This window comes from Urocitellus parryii, chromosome 3 (genome assembly GCF_045843805.1).
Source record: "Urocitellus parryii isolate mUroPar1 chromosome 3, mUroPar1.hap1, whole genome shotgun sequence".
In the NCBI taxonomy this organism is placed as follows: domain Eukaryota; kingdom Metazoa; phylum Chordata; class Mammalia; order Rodentia; family Sciuridae; genus Urocitellus; species Urocitellus parryii.
The window spans coordinates 216,475,931-216,491,951 of NC_135533.1; the positions used below are offsets into that span (position 1 = coordinate 216,475,931).

At 50.7% G+C, this 16,021-nt stretch overlaps 1 protein-coding gene across 2 annotated transcripts in view; it reads left to right on the plus strand.

Moving 5' to 3' along the window:
• Positions 1 to 8,405: 8,405 nt before the first annotated feature.
• The window catches only part of Mllt1 (MLLT1 super elongation complex subunit), a 58,927-nt gene continuing 51,311 nt past the window's right edge, over positions 8,406 to 16,021 (plus strand). For both annotated transcript variants that reach the window (XM_026404370.2, XM_026404371.2), the window contains exon 1: positions 8,406 to 8,454. In XM_026404370.2, the coding sequence (XP_026260155.1) occupies positions 8,443 to 8,454 (12 nt within the window). In that variant the 5' untranslated portion in view covers positions 8,406 to 8,442. The remainder of the gene's footprint in view (positions 8,455 to 16,021) is intronic.

Sequence of the window (16,021 nt, forward strand, 5' to 3'; positions counted from 1 at the left end):
GGCTGTGGCCACCTGCAGGGTCACCTGTATCTGAGGGACACTCGCGGTTCCTCGCCTTTCCCTTTCCCAGGCCCCTTGTCCTGCACTTCCCTGCCCCGAGGCAGGGGATGAGCTCCCTAGTGGTCCTGAGCAGCAGTCTACTGACCTGGGGAGGACTGCCTGCACCTCCCCCTGCCATGCCCTGCCCCGGCCTCTTTCTCTTCCTCCTCTGTGTCCACAGATGTCACATGATCTGGTGGGGTGGAGTCACCAGTTGCTGGGATGCCTGGGTGATGTGTCACCTGCTTGGCATGACCCAGGCTGAGGCTTGCTGTCTGGCATCTTGTATGTATTGGTGATCTGGGTCTGTGGCTGGACATTGGATGACCATGTCCCTGGTACTTGGGAGCATCCCAGAGAACACACATGACTTGTGGGTACCCAATCTTTTTTCTTTCTTGGTGCTGGGGATTGAACACAGGGGTGCTTTTATCACTGAGACACATCCCCAGTCCTTTTTATTTTTAACTTTGAGACAAAGTCTCACTAAATTGCTCAGGGTCTCACTACGTTGCTGAGGTTGGCAAGGAACTTGTGATCCTCCGGCCTCAGCCTCCCGAGTTGCTGGGATTTGATGTACACCACTGCACCCAACCCAGACTCCCAATTGTATACCCACAAGTGCATGCAGAGACCTCGCAGACCTCCCACGCATGCCTCTGAACTCATGGGGAACAAGTCATGAGTGGCAAACAGCTGAGGGAAATGGAAGCCCACACTGGACAAACAAGCACTGTGGAGCGTGGGGCATCAGAGAAGAGCTGGGCAGCTGGTACCGCTGTGGTGGGGTAGGAGGATGCTTTTCAGGGTGGTTAAGAGCCTATGGCCTGGGGACAGACAGACCTAAGCTTGAATTCCCACTTGACCATTTCTAGCTGTATCATCTTCAGGATGTGATTTATCCTACTTTTGAAGTTCAAGCCTCTTGTCCATAAATAGTGTTTCTTCCTTCATGGGAATTTTCACGTGCATAAAACAAGTTGACGTATGTGACATGCTTAGTATATGTCTTGCAAACACCCATCCATCTGCCCATCCTTTAATCTATCCATCTATCCACCCATCTGTCCATCCATCCTTCTATCCATCCTTCCGTCCATTCAGTTTAGCCAACCATTTGTTTATTCATTAATCTGCCTAAGTTATCCAGTCCCCTTCCCGTGCATCTTCCTCCTGTTCATTCATTCATTCATTCATCCCTTCAACAAAGGTACACATGGAGTTCTAGCTACAGGCCAGACACTAGGCTCTTTGCAAGACAGCTGACATTGAAGTCCCTAACCCAAGGAAGGAGACAGATGTTAGACAAACAAGAAGACGCAGGACCAAGGCACTTAGAGACACCAATGGGTGTTACAGAGAAGGTGAATCAGCGATGTTCCAGGGAGTGATGGGCTGGAGAGCCATCCTCTCAAATGGGTGCTCAGGCAGGGTGCCCAGGGGATGGCAAGCATCCCCTTGTGGAGCGAGTGAACTTGCAAGCAAGAGCAACAGAAAGCGAACTGTTGCCTAAGCTTAGTAAATGAGGAGGAACACATTAGTTGGAGGTTCTTAAGTTGAGAGCCCTGAATGGGTTTCAGTGTCCATGACGATTTCACATTGTCTGCAAAAGATTAGTGTTGGGGCAAATCACCTAGGCCTCTGGAGTGCATACCTTCAGATAGACATGAACACTCACATATTATAGTTGTGGCCCAGAGAGGGCAAGTGACCTGCTGAAGATCACACAGCCTAGGCTTGAAGCTAGGTCAGCCTTTTCCCAAAACTCTTTGTATCACTGTCATCAGTAGAATTGAACCTGGATTCTGGGTCTCCTGCTTCTGGGTCCTTCTGTTTAGTTTTAGAAACCAGAGGATCTTCATTTGTGGCTGATTGAGGTACTAGAAGGAGGAGTTTCTGTAAAATTGTGACATTATCTACAAAATGCTGTGTGTCTGGGTATGTTTGGGGGCATAGGAGATGTGCTTCCATGAAATTCCCTAAAGGGCTCTTTGACCCCCTATAAGTTAAAAGCTTCTGGGGTATACCCATAATCCCAGAACTTGGGAGACTGAGGCAGGAGACCACAAGTTCAAGGCCAGCCTGGGCAACTTAGCAAGACCCTATCTCAAAATAAAAATAAAAAGGGCTGGGGTATAGTTCAGTGATAAAGCACCCCTGGGGTTCAATCCCCAGTAAACCCCCCACCTCCCAAAATTAAGAACCTCAGTTCAGAAATCTCTCAGGGTGGCTGGGGGGGGGGTGAAGTGGTAGGAGAAGCTTCTCCCCCATTTCTCTTTCCTGGCTTATGTGGCTCTGGTGTGAAATCTAAACAGTGCTTACCAACAGATGACATAAAAGGGCACCTACTGAGTCTGCTTACTTTCATGTGCGGAGCCGGCAGATCCACAGAGACAGCATTCTGTGGTTGCCAAAAACTGGGAGGGGTGTGAGTCACTAATGGCTCGATGGGCATGGTTTCCTTTTGGGGTGATGAACACATCTCAGAAACAGGGGTGATGTTTGCACAACATCGTGACAGTTCTAAACACCACCCTGATTGGACACTTTAATGTGGTTAATGGTTAAATGTTACCTCTATTGAAAATTTAAGAAACTCCCAGAGTCATTCATGGCCAAGTTTAGGTCAGGGGCCCATCTTTAAACCAGTCCCAGTAGCTAGAGGGATGCATGCCTTTGGATTACTCAGGCCAGAGGTGGACTTCCTCACTGGGCGTGGGGGCAGGGTAGTTCCACAGGGTGTGTGGTCTGAGAGTGGGGGGGGGCAGCTGGGGGCAGCAATCCTCTCTGAAGCCCTGTGACCTGCCATTGGCTGGCATTGTCCCAGGAGGGTGCTGAAACTTCACTCAGAGGTGCCTTAAATGCTTACACAGGCCCTGGGAGGAGGGAGCTCCCAAATCAAGAGACCATTTCCAGAAAAGGGGGTGGTTTGAGAGGGGAAATGCAAGTGTTCAGGCTGCTGCTGCTTTTGAGCAGGTCTTCTTGTTACATATTTTCGGTTCACTCCCAAACCATTCAGGGTTCCCCATTGCTTATGGATGTCCAAGGCCTCAGTGTGACAATCAAGAATTTCTCTGCCTTAAAGACCCAGCAGGTCTCTGCTGGCTGGCCACGAGGCGCTGCTGGAGATGGCCACCTTGGTGTCACCTTTGACATTGTGGAAGGTGGCTGTGTGTACATTTGTGGCTGGCTGCCAAACTGTGAGGTGCAGAGAGCAGAGGCTAAGCCTGAAAGAGGGTCCAAAAATGTCCCCAAGGGCTGGACCAGCTACAAGGGGAAATGCAGGTGAACCTTCAGGTCCTCCCCTTGGGTGCAAACAAACCGGATCACTAGAGGGCGGTAGAGACTGGACGGAGCTGGGCGGCGTACAGAGCAGATGTCAAAAGGCAGGCAAGCTGCTCCTCTTAACTGTGGGGCCTGGGGGGCGGAGTGGAATGCCCTGTCTCTATCTGATTCATTTTTTGTGACATTGAGATAGCACGTAAGATGCTGCCGTTAAACAGATTTAACATGACCAATTACAGATCCTCAAATAACCATTTTTTCTGTTTAAAAAAAATCTATTCTCTTTGCTTACATTGATATGTTAAAATAGGAAACATTGTATCCTCTGGTAAGTGATTTGTTATAGGTCAAAAGTATCCACAAAACTAGATACAGTAACACAAAAAGTGTTAGTAACTGCAGCTCAGTGCTGCTCAAACCAGGGGCTCTGGAATCCCCCAGGGGTGGGGGTGGGGGTGGAGGTGGTGGTCTCTGTGGCTCCCCAAGAAGGAAGCCAGAATTCTTGGGGCAGAGCCTGGGTATATTTTAAAGGTCCCCAGGAGATTTCAATGTCAGGTAAGGTTGGGAGACCTTGCACTAGAAACTACCACCTACAAGGGTGGGCTCTGACCCCCAGGGCTGTTTTCTTTGTCATCAAGACAGATGACTTAAAAAAATAATGCTCATTTATTTCTCTCACAAATTTGCATTTTTAAAAAGTTGCTAGGGAGACGTCAAAGATGAATAAGCATCAAGCTAGCTAACACTTTCTCTTAGAAGAAATCAGGGGGACTAGAAAAAAATGACAAGAAGCTAAGCTTCTCACTATTCAGTATCATTTCATTTTTGCAACAAATATTTATCGAACACCTATTATGTGCCAGGCACTATGCTTAGAATATATCACGAAAAAGAAAAAATATATTGTTCTCTGGGAGCTGCCATTCGAGCTGGGGGAGATGGACAAAATTTAATAAGCAACTGCGTGTGTATCAGTAGGTTGTAAGTGTTGCGGAAACGGAAAAAATTAAAAAAGGAGGAAGAGCATTGGGGGACTAAGGTGGAGTGACAGGATAAATAAGGTAGTCAGAAGAGATCCCACTGAGAAGGTAATTTGAGCAAAGATTTGGAGGAGGTAAAGTGGGGAGCCAAGTGGCCTCTTAGGGGAGATGGTTCCAGGCAGAGGCTGCTCAGTGTGTCCAGGAAAGAGCGGGCAGCAGGCAGTGAGGGAAGACGTAAGAGAGGGTGTCCATACCAGGCTACCCTTCTGGTCCTTGACCTTGCAGACAATGCTGCAGACTAAGGGCTTCACTTTATTTAAGGGCAAATTAAATAACGTTTGTAATCATCATCTGTAATTACTCAGGGTAAGGGTTTTGGAGATAATGTTTTGGAAAAATGTACATTTTCCAAAATGGCTACAACAGTATCTCTACCCCACATGCCTGTTCCCCTTCTACCCTTCCTCTTCCTCCTCCTCCATCTTTTTTTTCTCTTCCTCCTCCTCCTTTTTCTTCTTTTTTTGTGGTACTGGGAGTTGAATCCAGAGGTGCTGTACCACTGAAATCCTCAGCAATTTTTATTTTGAGTCAGAGTCTCACCAAGTTGCCCAGGCTAGCCTAGGACTTGGGATCCTTCTGTTCCAGCCTCCCAAGTCACTGGGATGACAGGTGTGTGCCACTCTTCCTGCCCCACATGCTCTTCTTATAATGTAACTTTTACACTCCTCCACTGAACAGATGGGTCTCTGTTCCTTCCCCCTTGAACCTGGGTATGCCTGGACTATAGTGGAAGTGACTCCATGTAACTTCCAAGGCTAGGTTATACAAGGCCATGCAACTTTTGCCTGATTCTCTTGGGACGTTTATTCTTGAGATTCAGCCGCCATGCCACAAGGAAGCCCAAGCCACCCTGAGGAGAAACCCAGCACTAACTTTGGCAGTTGTGGATGAGTGAGCCGTGTTGGAGGGTGATCCTCCAACCTCAGGGGTTGTTCTAGCTGTCCATGTTGCCCAAAGTGCAGATGCATGAACCAAATAGGTTGCGTTGCTAACAATGCTCACTGAACTAGGATGACAACAGCATGGCTCTTCTGTTGAAAATTTATTTCTCCTTCTTGGCATCTAGCAGGCATCCACAGGGGCTGGTTTCAGATTATCAGAAGTGGAGAAGTGGAGATGAAGGTCACCTTCTAAGGTTGTGAATGAGTTTTGTTGCTCCAATATGGACTCATGGATAAGTTATATGTTTATAGGGCCAAGTAGTCATTCCATATATGTCTATCTCTCTATATATATTTTTTAACCTTTAAATCATTTTCAAATGTCCAGTTCTGTGGTGTTCAGCACATCTCCATGGCTGTGAATCATCATCTCCATCCACCTCCAGAACTTTCCATCTTCCCAGACTGAAACTCCATCCCCATTCCTCCATCTCTTCCCCAGCTGCCTGCACCTACTGTGCTACATCCAGTCTCTATGGATGTGAAAACTCTAGGGACCTCCTATGAATGGAACTGTACAGTATTGTCCTTCTGTGACTGGCTTGTTTCATGAAGCTTGGAGCCCTCAAGGTTCATCCACATTGTAGCAGGTCTTGGAATTTCCTTCCTTTTAAGGCTGAATGATATTCCACTGAATGGTGGACTGCCTTGTGTCTCTCCATTTAACACCTGGGTTGCTTCCTCATTATCCTTTTTGACTCTCCAAGGCATCCAGCTCCACCAGCAGGAGCCCCGGGGGATGCATTTTGAAAGTTATAGTTCAGAACATGATGGAAGGATAATTTCCCAGCTGAGTAGGGAGAGGGCTTTCCGAAGCTCATCTTTGTAACAATTGTAGCTCAAAGGTTCTCCCCTGAAAGCTTCCTTCAGAGCAGATGGCTACTCTCTCCCCACTTCTGTTCCTTTTCCTGGGGTTGGGAGGTGTTCTGAAAGACCAGCCACCTCAGCCGTCTGCAGCGCTGCTTAACTACTGAGTGCTGGGCAAGCACTGAGCTTCTGATTCTATAAACGGGAGAGAGAGTCAGGATCTTTATTCCTAACAGAGTTCCCAGGTGGTACTAACACTGCAGATTTGGGGACCACCTACTGATCTACTTACAGTATTCAGGTATAACGATGAAAATAAATAGTTGTACCAACATTAAAGTTGCTGCTTATTTTCTCAGCATCGCCTCCAATTTATTTTTGTTTTCAGCCTGACTACCCTAAATTCAAAAGGATGGTAGTGCTATCATAACAGCGATCTGGCCTTCTTAGACAAACTTCCATTCCACTGTTTTTTGTTGTTGCTGGTCTTCAGGACAAAGCACTTGTCCCACCTAACAAGGGCTTACCTGATACTTAAATGAGAATTGGAACAAACCAAAACAAACCAAAACCACCTGATTTTTAACTATAAGAAGTTATTTTAAATACATACACAGGGATCCCCTAATTGCAGGTAGAAGTCCTAAGGTTCCAAAGACTGGTGACTACCAATCCTGAGAAAGACCAGGGTATGTCCGTTTCTAACCTAAAAACTGCTGACAAGTCCCTGTGAAAATTTGTGATCCTAAAAATTAAAACCACAAGTTGGAGAGACCAATTTTATTTAAAATTTCATGCATTAGACTTTCACAATTTCTAAAAAATATAGATATATATTTTAGTTGTTGAGACCTTTATTTTATTTATTTATATGTGGTGCTGAGAATGGAATCTAGAGCCTCACACATGCCGGGCAAGGGGTGCTACCACTGAACTACAACCCCAGCCCCCCACCCTCTGCAAAGACTTTTAAAATTTTTACTGACCCATTTGTATATACTCACCCGCACAAGGTGATGCTTCCATACAAGTATACACTGTGAATGAGAAACTTGGGGTAATCAGTATATCTGTCATCTCATATTTATTGTTTTTGTCATGAAAACGTTAAAATCCACTTTTATTGTCGCAGTGCCACAAGCCTGTAATCCTAGCAATTCAGAAGGCTGAGGAAGGAGAATTGCAAGTTCAAGGCCAGCTGGGAAACCTAATGACATGTCTCAAAAATAAATCAATAAAAAGGGCTGGGGATGTAGCTCAGTGGCAAAGCACCCCTGGGTTCAATCCCCAGTACCAAAACAAAAAAACAAAAAACAAACCAAAAAAACACTCTTCGCAATTTAGCAATATATGTCATTATTTGCTGGGGCATGGTGGCATGTGCCTGTAGTTCCAGCCACTCAGGAGGCTGGGGCAGGAGGATGTCTAGGGCGCGGAAATTTGATACCCAGCCTTGGCAAAGTAGCGAGATCCCAGTCTCTAAATAAATACATAAAATAAACATACCTCATTATTAACTATGGTCCCCTTGGTGTGCAAAAGATACCAGAACTTATTTCCCCCCAACTGAGAGAAGGAGGCTCTTTTGATTATTTTAGCGAAGCTCGACGTCAAATACGTATCCTACCAATCGGTCCGAGCAGAATCGGCCGTTGCTATTCTTGTCCCCATTTTACAGATGCAGAGACAGATTCAGGACGAGGCGAGCACACGCAGACTCCAGGTTGAAAATGAATGCCTAGTTGTAGAACTCATTCCATCACACAGTAGCTATTCGCAGCCGCACGACAAATGCCCCCGGGGTTCACTCCCCAGAGGCCCAACCTGCAACCCGGGGGGCGCGGGAGAGACGCTCCCGCCTGGCGGCCTGGCCGCTTTGCGCAGGCGCGACGCGCCCGTCCCGCCCCCGCCCCCTCCACGTGCGGCGCACACCTCGCGCTCCGCTCGGCCGCGTTCGCCTCGCGCCTCCCTCCCTCCCTCCTCCCGCCCCTCTGGTCCCGGCCTCCCATTGGCTGAGGGCTTCGTCCCTCCGACCGCAGCCCGGCAGGCCCCCACCAGGCCGGAAGTCCCGCCGTCCTAGCGGCGGTCGGTCCCGTGGATTGGCCCAGGTGGCTGTCCGTCGGGGCGGCGGGCCCGAGTCGGCGGCGGGGGCCCGCGGTCGATGAGCGGCCCGGGCTGGCGGTGGTTTCCGGTTCCGCGGGGCTGGCGGGCGGGCGGGCGGCCCGGAGCGGCGGCGCCTGACAGACAATGAGTGCGGCGGGGCGGCGTTGAGCGGCGGCGGCGGCGGCGGCGAGCGACGCGGGGCCCGGGGGCGGGGCGGGGCGCCAGCCATGGACAATCAGGTGAGGAGCGGCCGCACCGCCCGGGCGCAGCCCGCCCGGACCCCTCCCTCCTTCCCTCCGCCCGCCCGGCCCTCCTCGGTCCCGGCCTCCCCGCGCGCCCCGCGCCCGCGCGCCCCGCTTTGTGCGCGCCCGCCGCTGCCCGGGCCTTTATGTGGGGCGGGCGCGCCCCTCCCCCACCGCGCCCCCCGCCCGGCCCCGGCGGCCCAGAAGCCCCCCGGGGCCCCGGCCGGGCCCGGCCTGGCCCCGCGCCGCCTGGGACGCCCCTCGGAACTCTAGTGCGACCCAGAGTCTCGGGATGCTCCAGGAGCCCCAGCCTGGCCCGGGACCCTTCGTGCTGCCCCTCCGAACCCCGCGGACTCTGGGGACCCCCGTTCGGCCCAGCGTCCTCACAGACGGGTCCGGGGACCCCGTGTCGGCGCAGGAGCCCCCTCGGGCCTCTTTGGGGACTCTCCCCATATTTTGCCCGACCCTTTTCTCATTTCGGGTCCGGGACCAGCCCATGTCCCCTTTTCTCTCTGGACTCGAGTAGCCTCAGACTCCCTGACCCGCTCCCTGCAACCTGCTGCCTGTTCTCCCTTCAGCCTTAACTCAGATTTGGGTGTCCCCAGAACTGCCCGCACCCCTCCTTCCCTCCTAGGCCACGGTCCCTGCCCTCCCCTCTCATCCACTGCTACCTTTCCTGAGTATCCCTTTCCCCTTGCACCCTCGCCTGACCCCTCATCTTCCCGCGACCCCAGCCTTCCGTCTTTTGCCACAAGAACTCAGGTCTGTTTAGAGTGTCCCTTCTCTTTGGTCTTACTTTGACCCCCCCATGCCGCCTTGGCCCCCATCTGGTTTTAGGCTATGTTCATTCTCCCTGGGACCCCCGGGCCTGAAGAACCGTTTCTTGCCTTCAGTCCTCCTTCTCTTAGACCAGGGCCAGAGCAGTTTCTTCTGGGACCTGACTGCCTACCACCCCAACCCTTCAGACCATTGCTCTTGCCCGGCGACTTTCAATTGTGCTTCCCACATTTAATCCCTGTCCAGCTCTCTTGCCTCAGTCTGGCTCCTCTCCCTGCCACTGGCCTGGCTTCTCAGTCCCAATCTCCCCAGAACCCTAGGCCCCCCTCCTTACATTCAGGGTCTCCCACTCTACCGGAGCCCCCTGACCTGCTTACTTTTTAGCCACTACCCTTTCCCCCTCCCCACCTCATTTTTGTCTCTTCCCCCCACATATGAGAGCCTCTGTCCAAACCCCAGGTGGATTCCCCATGCTCCCCAAACTCCTGGTGGCAGCTCCCCCTTCCATCTGGAAACCATCCTGCTGCCCATCCTGTTGGTTCTTGTAAACCTGAGGCCTTTCTGATCCCCAGTGTCCCCCCTTACCCAGCACTGTATCTCTTCTTCATCATCCGAGTTCCTTCTGTTCTCAAACCCAGTGTCACTCCTGCTCCCAACCCGGGATCACTTCTTCATTCTCTGCTGCTGCCCTGGCTTTCAGGGGCGCAGAGCCAGGAAAGGCATTGTGGGGCTGTGGGGGTGGCAGCTGAAATCTCTGCCTTTAGCAAGGGCAGGTTGGGGCGTCCCTGGCTGCTGGCGCCACAGAGGCGGCTCTCTCTGGTGAGGCGCTGTGTGGCTGTGTGGTGTTGGGGACTGTGGGCAAGGGATCTTCCCCTTGCCGGTCCTGATGCCTGTGGCATGGGATCATTGAGGCAGGTGGCATCTCAATGATATCCTGGCACCCACTCACTGTGGCTTCCCTTCCAGCTTTGGTGTTACTCTATCAGGAGGTGAGGAGAGGGCATGGCACCTGGCTGGTGGATTTGCAGTGTGGTGTCAGATGATTTCTTTTGGAGACATAGAGCCTGCTGCCTGTAATTCTTAGTGAATTAACCAAATGGAATGTCCCTTCAATGTCTGTTGTCAATGAATCTCACCCTTGGGATGTCTCTTGGCACCACAAAAGGCATAGAGTATGGCCTCTGTCCCTACTCCTTAGTCCAGGTCTTAGGCCATTCCCCTTTTGATGGGTTGGATCCTAGATGTCTGGTGGCTGTCATGTAAGTGGGACTGTGGAAAGAGGTGATAATTCTTGCTTTGTGACAGGAAGATATAGGTCCCACTCAGGTGGTACAGGCCTTCAAGAGCTGGTACTGTCCAGGATGCCAGTCACTAGCACCTGTAGCTATTTTAAATTTAACCTGTAGTTATGTAGCTTACAAAATTCAGTCCCTCAGTCACCCTTTTGAGTGCTCAGTAACTACAACTGAGTTGCCAGCTGCTTTGTGTGGCTGCCTAGAGAGAACATTTCCATCAGTGTAGAAAGTTCCATCGGGCAGCACTGGTCTTGATGATTGCAGAAGTATTTGTAAGTGAAACCAGCCCCTGAGGGAAGGATGAGGGTCTGAAGTCTAGTTGGCCTTTCCCACCATGCTTTCATGCAGATTTTAGAGAGCTCTATCCCTATCTCTTGATGACAGTAAGTCCCCTGGGGAGGCTGGAGAATGGTGTCACTTACCAAGTAGGTGAGTGTGAATCTGTGGAGTCTTGCCTGTCCCCATGCCTCAGACCTGTAGTGCCTCACTATAGTGGGAAACAGTGCTCCCTAGCTTCTGGAGGCTTTGATTCTTTCCTGACCTGACCTTCCCATAGGCCTTTCAGATTCAGCTAAGAAGGGGATTTCCCGTTCTGCTCTGTTGTCCCAACTTCTCCTCATTGGCATCTTTTCCCCATGGGCAGGAAAAGGTCTTTCTGGTTCTCTTTGCCCTAACCTGCACCCACATGTATGACTCTTCTGCTCTCCCCGCTCCACACCTGCCCTGGTGCTGTATTTTCTTTGTAGAGGTATGAGTAAAATCTTTGCTCAGCTTACTTAGGGGTCTGGTCTGGGAGAAGTGGGTTTATCTCTGAGGCTGGGGTGTGATGTGGAATGGAGACTGAGTGGATGCTGAAAACATTGGGGAAGGATAGAGGAGTGGGTCAGTGGGGACCAGGGAGATGGGAAGTAGTGTCAGCAGCCATTTGGTCTCTTGTTCAAAAGGACCAGGGAGCCTCTCATTCACAGAGCCAGCCCTTCACAGTGGCCTGGGCTTCTGAGGTGGTGACAGCCCAGTCACATCAGAAGATGGAATTGCCCCTTGCTGATTCTTTGCATGTGGGGGCTTCGAAGTGTGGATTGGAGAGTGACTGCCTTATGATGACACTCTTCCCAGAGGGAGGTTTGTTTTTGATGTTGGTGCCACAAGCAGCTCCCTAGCCAGCCATTGTGCAGGTGTAGAAATGCAGACCTAAGAAGGTCCTCAGATGGGTCAAGGTCCTGGTACCTCTGCTCTTATCCCCAAACCGCTTCTAGAAAAACTCAGGATTACTCAGAGTATTAACTGCAGAGTGACTGGTTTGCCTTCTACTCCCAGTCCTAAAGGTTGGAAAGTCTCCTTGCCAAGTTTTATTCTCAAGTTGTTACATTGTAAAATACTTGAGGGCAGGCACCAGTGTCTTTTTCCCTTTGTGTCTAACACAAGGTTTCACTCTCTTTGCCAAGTGTTGGTTAAATCAGAGCAGCCAGGAATCAGTCTGTTTGCAACCAGGCCTTCCTACTCTGGCAACAGATGCCTTGATTGGGATTTTACACATTCAGAAAATATCACCCAAGACTGTTCCCCTTGTTCCCAGGAGACACCTGGTGCTGTGTCTGCACATCATTGGGCACCTTGTACTTTAATATCTGGTCCCTGACAGGTGCAGTTCTGTCTTACCAGGAACCTGAACACTGAGTATTGTGGGTGTATTTGCATATCCATGTGGTTTGTACACCTGAGTATTTAGAGAGAAATTCATCAAACCCCTTCATATTCCTTTGTCATTGACCTTTTGCCCTGGGTCAGAGGAACCAGGGTAGATAGAGCCAGAAAAGGACTGGAGGTGCTGGCCACTGGCCATTGGTATAGTGATTGGCTTTGTCCCCACCTTCTGGGCAATTCCTCACTTATGAGGATTGTCGCAGGGGACAATCCATTGTTTCCCCTTCTTGTATTTTAATTCAGTGGCTACCCTGAGAGCCCCCAGCTGGACCTGGAGGGAGAAGGTTCTGCAAAGTGTGACTTATTTGGTCTTGTTTTACCATTCTCTGGAATTGCCCAAGCTCCATTACCTGGCCCCATCAGCATGTGTATTTGGAGCACTCGGCCAGCACCTCTGCACAACCAGTTGGTATTGAAGAGGGATAAGAGTTAGCACTGTCTCCTGGGAGGGGAGCATATTGGTGCACCTGGAATTAGGTGCAGTTGTCAAATTCTGGGTGTACTTATACCAGATTCTCAGAGGAAGGGGCATTTGTTGGAAAGAATTCCCACCAGAAAATTAGAGGAAACCTTATACACTCACTGCCAAAGACCTGCCTTCTGGGTCCCAGACACAGGGCAGGGCCCAGGAGAAGCTGGCTGGCTGACCAAATCAGAAGAAAGGACCTAGAATCTGGAGCTGTCAGAAAAGGTTCTTCCTCTTTGCCAGGGGTTGGGGGTGGGGGCTTTTCAGTGCACACCTGGGAAGAGCTGTTTTCTTTAGTGGAAGGAGGCCTTGGAAGCGGCCCTCTAGGATCTGTGTGCCTGGTTTGCTGGATTTAGGATTCTGGCCCTTTGGTTCTAAGTGCCCTCTGCCAGCTGGCCTGGATGGAGGGAAGTGTCCCAGTTGAGGCTTCCTGCCCAAGCTTAACTGTCCCCAGATGGCCCCCGAGCCCTTGGGCCGCCCTGTCCACTGGTTGTCTTCTGGGTGATTTTCCAGGAGTAAAATGGTTAACACTTTCCAGGGCAGACCTGGAAGTTTCCCTTTGTTCTGGGCTTTTGTTGGGGAGTGGGCATCCAGGTGAGTCCCAAATATGCAGGAAGTGGCAGTCACAGGTTGAGCCCCTTGGGGTTGCCCTCCATTCTGAGAGTTCCAAAGGTGGGCTCCAGGTAGCAGGTTGTCCTGATGCCTGTGGGGGACACAGATGTTGAGACATCTGTGTGGGATACTGGGGATGGGGGTGGGGACAGCTGCTGGCAGGTGAGGTTCCCTCATTCCAGGAGAGTCTGGAGCTTAACCTGAGCAGCTGGCCTCTCTGCCAGGCCACCCTCCTTGAGAACCAGCTGGTTGGTTTGCTTCAAATCTTTGGTTCTGATGGCCATGGAGGGAGTCCAGGTGGCGTAGAGGAAGGAGGGGATGTTAACAGTTGACTCTGGAATTGGCTTAACTGTGGTAATAAATTATCATGACTTGACCCATCAGGATAGTTGGCCAGGGCTCAGCTTGCTGGCTCCAGTGAATGTGGCTCTAATGTTTTACTGAATCAATGCTTCCTTTTTTTAAAACAGTGGAACAGAATCTGTGTTATCCCACTCTCTTTATTTCTTAGCAGATTCCAGCATTCAGGGGAGTGTGCAGGAGGTTGGGCCAGGGAGCCTTGAATCTGTCCACCAAGTCTCTGACATGCCCTTAACCAAGGGTGTTCAGTCTGCAGTTGGCGCCAGCCCCTGGGGCATAGATGTCGCTGGGTGGTGCTTTGGGCACCGCCAGCCGGCTGCGAAGATTACCCATCACTGCCTTGGAACCTTCCTGTTTACTTTGGCCACTGCAGCGCAGTTTTGGCGCCTACACTCTCCCCCTCTCTGATGAAGCTGTGGTCCATTCTTTCACAATAACTGCTCTGCTGCTGGCATGCCCTGGGTGGGAACTTCATGTCATCAAAAATGCTGGGAAGCCAGCCGAGGGCTGAGTAGCTGGATTGGTGCATAACTGATTCCGAGGAGACTGTCATCACACAGGAGTGAACTCGAGGGAAGCAGAATTCATTCTCCATATAGCGTTGTTGTCATTTTCACCAGTGACCTTCACAACCATTCTCAGTGTGGAAGCAGGTTGGGTAGAGAGGCAGAGGTCAGTGGGTGTGAGGTGTACACGGTGATTACAGCCCACTAGGGGTCATGCGGATGCTGCTTGGGTTGAACATTCTCCATACTTAGCACTATTCACATAGATGCTTGTGGTTGGTTTGAGTGTTACTTATTTGTCCAGATGGTTATTCCTCATCTCTGGCTTTTGCTGGAGTGTTTCGCCTTGTGTGTTCCCCAGGTGCCTGGGCTGTGTGAGTGTGCTGACCTCCCATTCGTCTCTCTACTTAGTCACCGGCCCTCTCTGTGTGTCCCAGGAGTACTGAATCTCTTCACCCTGGGCTCTTGCTGGTTTCCCTTTTCAGGTTCTGTTTTCCTCTTTCTGGCCTCTCTGGTTGCCTCCTAGCAGGCTGCCTCCTAGCAGGCTTCCGTGGCCCTTGTTTGTTTCTTTCCCTTTCCTTCCTGTAGCCCTGGCCATACACAGATCACTGGAGGATTTTACTCAGATACCGTTCCCCATATCCATCATCCATTTATATAGTCCATTATCATCCCTGTTGTGTCCAATCTGGACTCCACTCTGTCCCAGCCCCTCCCTCCAGTGTCCTAAGTGAGTTACTGCTCTCTTTCTGGAAGCCCCAAAGGGACCATCACCCTGAGCCAGGGGAACTCCTTCTGCCCCATTTCTTTTTTAAAAAATTAATTAATTTTTTAAATTGACAAAAAATTGCCCTGTTTCTTACACCAAGCTGCCCAGTGCCTGGAACCACAAGTCTCTTGCCAGCTCTACACACACTGGAGCCACCCATCCTTATCTGCCTCTTGGCCCTTCCTTCCTTGGATGGTGCTCCTCAGAACTGTTGGATGTAGAAGGTCCTCTGGCTAAATTAATCCAGTGTTGTTGATGCACTGTGTACTATGCTTCCAGGATAGAGGCAACAAGGATGAACAAGATGTCCCTCTTGTCAGAGACTTCTCAGGGGCATGAGGGGGACAGCAGGAAACAACCCAGAAAGAATTGGCCACAGACTTCATTGATGATTGGTTCTGGCACAGTGATCAAAGGGGCCCTGGAGGAAATAGTCTTTGAGTTGGGACTTAAGGGATGAGTAGAATTTTGACCAGAAGAGAAATGAGTTTAAGGTATTCCAGGCTGTGGGGTGGAAGAGATGCACACAGATGGGTGGGTATTCCTGGAGTGTTTGGGGCTGGCCAGCCCTGTGATGGAGCTGGAGCACAGAGTGTGCATTTCATTTCCTGTGTTTTCTCAGTCCTGGGATTCTTTAAGACACACCACTGACTACTGTAACAGCTTACGTGTGTGTGCCCAGGAATGCGCATGTGTGAACATGCATACAGAGTGGGAGGCCCTCAAAACCTGAAATTTACACATCTGGACTGCCTTGGATTCTGACTTCAAAAATAATATTAAAGTGTGAAAAAGATGAGCACTTTTTAGACATTTGGAAAGGAACAGGTGGAAGGCAGGAGGAGTGCCCGGAGCTTGCACTCCATTCTGATGGGGTTGGCAAACTGTGGGATGAGGGCAGAGGGGAGGAGAGCAGCTGGATGGGGGCAGGCTCACTCAGCCAGTGGTGAGGTCTGAACAGAGGCAGGTGCCTCGGATTGCACACAGTCACTTAGAAAGAAGGTGAAAGGTGATATGGGAGTTCTGGAGTCCAGGGCAGGGGAGGGTGGCTCCATCTGGGAGGCTGGTAGAGCCC